Raw genomic sequence first — 8,351 nt, 5'->3', positions numbered from 1 at the left:
GTTTGTTTTCTGACAATCTACTGAACCTACTGGTAACTTGTTTGCCACGTAGCAATAAAAAATATACTAAAAACCTTGATTATTCTGGTTAGTCACATTGTACTGCTATTATTTTGAACAATACTGTGTATATATATATATATATATATATATATATATATATATATTAACTGAATGGTTGACGGGTGACAATAGTTGTGGAATACTTTTAATTTGATTATTTATTTTATTTTATTGTATTTTATTTAATGGATTTTACTTTTATAACATTTTATATTTTATTAAATGCAACATTAAAAGCTAAACACCAAAGACATTTTATGTTTACTAAGTGTGCCAATATGTAGGCAATTTATGTTTATTTCCAGTGGGTGAATTGTTTTTTTTTTAGCCTAAATTAATGTGATTGGGGCTAATTTAATCTATACAGTGGATTAACATTTGCAAGTAAGAGTTTTGCCTTATACACATATATTATGTATTATGTTTTTTTTTGTTTTTGTTTTTTTTTTGTTTTTTAAACTTTCCAGAATAAAAATAAAAGTATATATGTTTTTAAAACATGCAAAACCTCATTGCTAACTTACTGTATCTTTCCTAAGGTGTCAAAGATCCTCGCTTGTACTCATGTCCAATATATAAAAAGCCTGTTCGAACAGACCTGAACAACATTGCAGCTGTTGACCTGAGAACCAGTCACCCTCCAGAATACTGGATCCTAAGAGGAGTGGCTCTCCTGTGTGACGTAAAATAATAGTCTTTTAAAATAAATGTATACAAATGTAGATGTCTTTCTGATATCTTTCTGTATTTTAACTGATGATTACCCTGAACACCTGAATAAATATGCATAGTGCTACAAACAGCTGTGCATGTTTAAGACCCTTAGAATCACAGCAAGAGTGCTGACATCTAAACTTGTAAATCTATCATAAATATAATCATCATATAGTTTTCTGAGTGCCTCTCAAGAGCATCTGCTGGTTCTCGTCTTTAAATGCATAAACATTTGGATTAAAAGACAAATGTAAGCCTGCTGATTAAGAGCCCAGTTAAACATCCAAGTCAAATGAAATATGAAAAATGACAAGGCTATTGATTCCCCAAAGTTAGCGTACAGAGCTTTTACATGATGAAGATCATCTGACAAAAACAAATCTAAATCTCTTGAATTTTAAATAATACAATTTTGTCCATGCAGCAAACAATTTCTTTGTGAAGTGTGCTTTAATTTGAAGTGTCAGATACAGGGAATGACTGCTTAAGAGATTTACATTTGTGATACAGAACCCAGGAAAATAGAATACTTTTTTATGCTGTTTGTAAGGACAGTTTACAATTAGAAATCTTGAAATCAATGGTTTTGTATCATTTTACCATTTAAATTTTGTAATTTCTCATTGAAATTGGATTTAATTAAATGATCTTGTAAGCATCTTGTGATTGTCCAGACTGAGCCATTGAGCCCTTTCTCTGTTGAGTTTGCATGTTCTTTGTTGTCATGGATTTCCATGGGTTTCCCCCACAAGTGTCTGTGAGGGACTATCCAGAGGTTTTTCTTGCTTATGTTCTGAGTTCCCTGTGACCCTACTTATGATGAAAATGGATAAATATAGTGTCTAACTTCTTACTCACTTAATTTATGCACAGTTTAGAACCAGAGACACACAGCCACCAACTCTATAAAGCCTTCTGTATCATATTAGATACAGATATTGTCATTTGTATATTGTCATTCACTGTCTACATATTTGTATTTTTTATTCTTTTATTATGTGTTTTATGTTCTGTCGCTGTCATTCTGTTGTACTGCGGAGCTTCTGTCACGAAAACAAATTCCTCGTATGTGTAAATATACCTGGCAATAAAGCTCATTCTGATTCTGATTCTGATTCTGATATTTCTAAGGTCTCTAAAGTTTCAACATGATCAAACCTTGGCTAAAAAACGTCCTGGTTCCCTTTCAGTCAGTCACATTCTATGTTACGTCAGAAAGAGACTGACGAATGAGGATCTCGCCCGAGAGCACAATCACCTTCGAGTGATACAAAACGAGCCAAGGACAACAAAGGGGACTCCCTTTACACAGGAGATGCAAGTACTTACCTCCAGACTCTGATTTGTACTGGTGTATCTAATATATTTTTAACCTCATTGAGGAACTCAATGCGATGGCTAATTACGTGGTTGATGGTTGTTCATGTCTATGCAATTTAATGTATTGCTGTAAACTTGGGATTCCAGATTTCCATTCTCTTAAACTAATCTTTCCTTAACTTTCGATCTTCCTGCAACTTGTGTGAATGTGTGAGTGTGTGTGTTTATGTGTTAGATTAGTTTATATGTCTTAGATTTATCTAATAAAGCCTTATTCATATTGAAAAGAGAAGTATCTTGTGTTTTGTGCTTACAAGTTAATGTCTTAAACTGCCGATCTTGTTACTGTGCTAATTGATAGTGTTTTCACTATAGTTTGGATATTAATATACAGCACAGAGTAGTTGTAACTTAGTAACAATACTATAATTGTTGTACTATAACTATAAATAACAATAGTTATTTATGCAACCTACAGAATACTCCAAATAATAATTGATGTGCACTTAAGATTTGATGTGCGCTTTAGAACAGGTCTATCAGTCCAAGCTTCGCTGGCAGCTGCACGGGGGCAAGCTGGTGTCAGGGTTTTGCACTGACACTGTTTGTCTTGTGTTTTTCTTTCTTGTGTCTATGTCTTGTTTCAGCAGATGGCCTTGTTTTCCTTGTCCATGTGCTTCCTTTACCCCCTCCCCCTTGTTTCCTCTTTACCACACCCTCTTGTTAGCCTAGTTGGTCTAATTATGCTCACCTGTCCCTCATGTATTTTCCTCCCTATTTATAGTGCACCTTACCCTTTCGTGTTTGCTGGTCCTTTGTCATTCTCACCCCCTCAGTCTGTGGATGTGGCTGAATGTGTGTCCGTGTCTCCCTGTCTGGTTGGTCTTGTGCCTTTGTTTTGTCTAGTCCTTGTGATTATATGTTCCTGTCTTGCTCCTTGTTTAAGTAATTTGTTTGTTCTTGCCCTTTGCTTTCATTTGTAATATTTATTTAGTTTATCTAGTCTTGATTCTTGGTTTTGTTTGATCATTCTCTCAAGTCTGAGCTCTATGGTGCCTTGTGTGGTCTTCTTTATCAGCCTGGTCTTTCTGCCCCCACTGTTGCCAAAGTATTCTGCCAGTTGTTTCATGAAGCCTTCCCAGTGGCCTTCCCTAGCTGTTCCTGTTTGTGTTCCTGTTGTGGTATCTTTTGCACTTCACTACCTCTTGTATCAATCTGTCTTGTCAATAAAACCTTGTTATGTAACTGCAATTGGGTCCTCCTTTCTAGATCCCTGACAGTTGGAGACACCAACTCATCAGGAGATGGTAGGAGGACCACTCCTTCCCCCCGGAGGAGGCCCAGGGGAGAATCCTTTGTTCTCGTTTTCTTTCTGTTCCGCCCAAACCTTCATTAAAAGAGCTGTTTCCTCTGCCTCCGGGTCCCGAGAGACCATGAATGACAATTGGCAACATGCTTTTTCGCCGCTCTCGTTCCACTCTACCCTTGCCAGTTTCCATGCAAAGCTGTCTTGAGAACGCTTCACCTTCTCATGCCCTCTTTGCTACTTGGAGTCAGACGAGTGACCACACTCCGCCCCTGCTAAGGGACGCTATGCCTCTCATGCCTGGGCTGTCTGCTCCACCATGCTGCCCCACCGTGGGTATGCCTGTAGTCCCCTTGACCCCGCTGGTTCGCTTTCTGGGAGCCTGGCTAGAGCTTCCCAGGCCTTCCCGCTGGCTCATCCGGACGCTCAGGCTCGGCTACGTGATTCAGTTCACCCAGCATCCACCCAGGTTTCGGGGTGTCCGCGCGACAATGGTGACAGACTGATGAGACTGTTGTTGGTTTAGATACAGTAATAAGTTTATTTAGCTCTTCCTGTCCTATAGTTGTAAAGCACTGCGATGGATGAAACTGAAGTGTTAGATGCTGTAGAATCTATATTCACTATTGTATTTCTAATGTTATCTATTTTATCAGTGAAGAAATTCATAAAGTCATTACTATTTAAAGTTGGTGGAATATTTGAATCAACCCTGACAGAGGGCACTCTTGACATGGACCTTCTTTCTCAGAGACGGGGCACCCTCTGGCATCCACGTCTCAATCTGTGGAACCTACATGTGTGGGTTCTGGAGGGTCACAGTACCTTTCCACCACAGGCGGTAGCTACCATCACTTCAGATAGAGCCATGTTCACCAGACACGCCTATGCTTTGAAGTGGAACCTCTTCATCCCTTGGTGTTCTTCACGGCGTGAGAACCCCTGAAAATGCCCGATTAGGTCAGTGCTTTCCTTTCTTCAGGAGGGGTTGGAATGAAGGCTGTCTCCTTCCACCTTCAAGGTCTATGTGGCCACCATTTTGGCTCACCATGATCCTGTTGAAGGTAAGTCTCTTGGTAGGCACGATCTGATCATCAGGTTCCTGAGAGGAGCAAGGAGACTCAATCTGCCTGGCCCTCAGCAAGTCCCCTCTTGGGACCTCGCAGTGGTTCTATCAGCACTGCAGAGGGCTCCCTTCAAACCCTTGCTCTCAGTAGAGCTGAAGTTATTATCATTGAAAACTGCACTCCTGACAGCTTTGGCTTCGGGATCGGGGACCTGCAGGAATCTTCAGTTGACGAAGCGTGCCTGGAATTCAGGCCGGTCAACTCTCACGTTATCTTGAGACCCTGGCCCGGGTACTTGCCCAAAGTTCCCACCATTGCAAATTGCAAGCGCTGCCCCTGGAGGAGGCAGACCCAGCCCTGGTACTGCTCTGTCCAGTACGTGTGCTCCACACCTATATAGACAGAACTCAGTGCCTCAGGACCTCAGACCAGCTCTGTGTTTGTTACAGAGGCCAGCAGAAGGGAAAGGCAGCCTCCAAACAGAGGTTATCCCACTGGATAGTGGATGCTGTTGTCCTGGCTTATCAGGCTCAAGACCTGCCATGCCCCCTAGGGGTGAGAGCTCACTCAACTAGGAGTGTAGCCTCCTCCTGGGCACTGGCACATGGCGCCTCGCTAACAGACATCTGTTGACGATGGCCGGGCGACATATTTACTGTGTAGAGCCAGTGTCCCCTGGGTACTCGCCCCTTTGGGCCAGTAAGGACCTGCTCAGTGTCTATCCACTTGCCGCGCCATTCCATTCTTTGGACAGGATGTGTGCACTATTCCCTTCAGGTGAGTTCCTCAGTTCAGAACCCTGGGTTCCTCCAGCACTTTTGATGTCCATCACTTGTGTGCATGCGTCAGCCCTGTGTGGGACTAGGTGCCTCCATGTGTTGTGATTCCCCCTTTGTTGGGCAATTCCAAGTGTGTATTTCCACAGTGAGTCTCTTCGAAGCATATGTCTCTCCCTTGGCAAGCTCTGTCATTGAAACTTCCACCCTGTGGACTGGTACTTCAGCCCAGATAGCACACGTACGTCTGGAAGATATCTGTTGATCTGGAAAGCATCAGCTGTCTACAAACGTCTGACAGACATCTTTCAAATGTCAGTTTTGCATACATTCCCAATCATAAATATCTAATAGACATCTATTTGACATCTAAAAGGGAACGGAGACATTACGTCCCCTTGCCACATCGCTGCTCCTTATTTATCCGCTCTGCCAGGTGGAGCTCATGAAGCAAATTCCACAGACCAAGGTACTCTGTGTACCATTGGCTCGTTTTGTAACCACTCAGGCGAGATCCCATTCATCAGTTTCTTTCTTATGTAACGTCTCCATTGTCTCCTTCAGGGAACGAGGGTTACATACGTAACCAAGATGTTACATATGTAACCTAGACATTACCATACATAATCCAGACGTTTTGACTTAATAGGATTTGGGGTATATTTGGCCACACCCATTTTCTAAAGGTGTTACAGCTTGCCAAAGGGAAAAGTAAAAATATATATATATATAATTATTAACCTAGAGCAGGAGTAGGCAAGTTTGGTTCTGGATAGCCGCAGTCCTGCAGAGTTCAGCTCTAACCATGAAATAAATCCTCACCTGTCTGTAGCCTTAGTAATCCCGAAGACCTATGTCTATGAGTTCCACTCATTCTCTACTATAGGAGAGGAAGAATTGTATAAACTTGTTAAATCATCTAAACCAACAACATGTATGTTAGACCCTATACCATCTAAGCTCCTAAAAGAGGTGCTTCCAGAAGTCACAGATCCTCTTCTGACTATTATTAATTACTCATTGTCATCAGGATATTTACCCAAAACCTTCAAACTGGCTGTTATTAAGCCTCTCATCAAAAAAGCACAACTTGACCCCAAAGAACTAGTTAATTATAGACCAATCTCGAATCTCCCTTTTCTGTCCAAGATACTAGAAAAGGTGCTTTCCTCACAATTATATTCCTTCTTAGAGAAAAATGGTATATGTGAGGATTTCCAGTCAGGATTTAGACCGTATCATAGTACTGGGACTGCTCTCCTTAGAGTTACAAATGATCTGGTTTTATAATCTTATCATCTTAGTTTTTTTGGGTCTTAGTGCTGCGTTTGACACAATTGACCACGACATTCTTTTGCATAGACTTGAACACTTTGTTGGCATTAATGGAAGTGCATTAGCATGGTTTAAATCAAACTTATATGACCGCCATCAGTTCGTAGCAGTGAATGAAGATGTATCATATTGATCACAAGTGCAGTATGGAGTACCTCAAGGCTCAGTACTAGGGCCGCTGCTCTTCACGCATTATATGTTACCATCATATATCATCAGGAAACATGGTGTTAGCTTTCACTGTTATGCTGATGATACTCAGCTCTATATTTCTTCGCGGCCTGGTGAAACACACCAATTTGAAAAACTAATGGAATGCATAGTCGATATAAAAAACTAGATGACGAATAATTTCTTACTGCTAAATTCTGAAAAAAACAGAGGTGTTAATTATAGGACCTAAAAACGCTGCTTGCAATAACCTAGAACACTGTCTAAGACTTGATGGCTGCTCTGTCAATTCTTCATCATCAGTTAGGAATCTAGGTGTGCTATTTGATTGCAATCTTTCCTTGGAAAACCACGATTCTAGCATTTGTAATACTGCATTTTTCCATCTCAAAAATATATCTAAATTACGTCCTATGCTCTCAATGTCAAATGCAGAAATGCTAATCCATGCATTTATGACCTCAAGGTTAGATTATTGTAATGCTTTATTGGGTGGTTGTTCTGCACACTTAGTAAACAAACTACAGCTAGTCCAAAATGCAGCAGCAAGAGTTCTTACTAGAACCAGGAAGTATGACCATATTAGCCCGGTGCTGTCAACACTGCACTGGCTCCATATCAAACATTGTATAGATTTAAAAATATTGCTTATTACTTATAAAGGCCTGAATGGTCTAGCACCTCAGTATTTGAATGAGCTCCTTTTACATTATAATCCTCTACGTCCGCTACGTTCTCAAAACTCAGGCAATTTGATAATACCTAGAATATCAAAATCAACTGCGGGCGGCAGATCCTTTTCCTATTTGGCGCCTAAACTCTGGAATAACCTACCTAACATTGTTCGGGAGGCAGACACACTCTTGCAGTTTAAATCTAGATTAAAGACCCATATCTATAACCTGGCTTACTTATAACATACTAATATGCTTTTAATATCCAAATCCGTTAAAGGATTTTTAGGCTGCATTAATTAGGTAAACCGGAACCGGAAACACTTCCCATAACACCCTATGTACTTGCTACATCATGTAACAGAAATAAGTCGAACCAGACAAATTAAAGAGTCTATCAAAGCGATGTTTGAAACATGAGAGCCGAATTCCTCAGGAAGTCATAAATCAGTTCTAGTGCCACAAGAACCAAGCAAGATGACCAACCAACTTGTTCACACAACAGTTTTCAACATTAACAACACTAGAACAATTATTTACAATTTCAATTCAAAGAAGAGAAATTTGGTGCCAAATGTGTTGTTGTCCATAATGGAAATGCAACATTGGACATCACATGTAAACCCAGGAGATCAAGTTAAACACTTCCATTGACTTCCCCCACCCAGCAGAACCAGACTGAAATTCCTAAGGGGGGGAAGGGCTTTAAACCTCTGTCTTCACAGAACGTCCCTTTGTCAGATAATGGCAAAGAAACTTCTTTTGTACAGATATGTGGACCAGAATGAACTCAAAAAGACTTATAAATGAATCAGTCCATCGCTTCACTCCATATTCATTTATGTATAACCCACACATTTGACTATCATGTTATAATCACTTATTGCGTATGTTTTTTTTTAATAACTATGGTATAGCTTAACGA

The 8,351-nt window shown here is 40.4% G+C and overlaps 1 protein-coding gene across 2 annotated transcripts in view; it reads left to right on the top strand.

Moving 5' to 3' along the window:
• The window catches only part of dnah5 (dynein, axonemal, heavy chain 5), a 245,639-nt gene extending 243,753 nt beyond the window's left edge, over positions 1 to 1,886 (top strand). For both annotated transcript variants that reach the window (XM_052619029.1, XM_052619028.1), the window contains exon 79: positions 603 to 1,886. In XM_052619029.1, coding sequence (XP_052474989.1) covers positions 603 to 754 — 152 coding nt within the window. In that variant the 3' untranslated portion in view covers positions 755 to 1,886. The remainder of the gene's footprint in view (positions 1 to 602) is intronic.
• The last annotated feature ends 6,465 nt before the right edge of the window (positions 1,887 to 8,351 follow it).

The sequence above is a fragment of the Carassius gibelio genome, chromosome A16, assembly GCF_023724105.1.
Source record: "Carassius gibelio isolate Cgi1373 ecotype wild population from Czech Republic chromosome A16, carGib1.2-hapl.c, whole genome shotgun sequence".
NCBI lineage: Eukaryota > Metazoa > Chordata > Actinopteri > Cypriniformes > Cyprinidae > Carassius > Carassius gibelio.
Note: the sequence above shows the minus strand (reverse complement) of the source record. Positions and strands in the feature narration are given on the sequence as shown.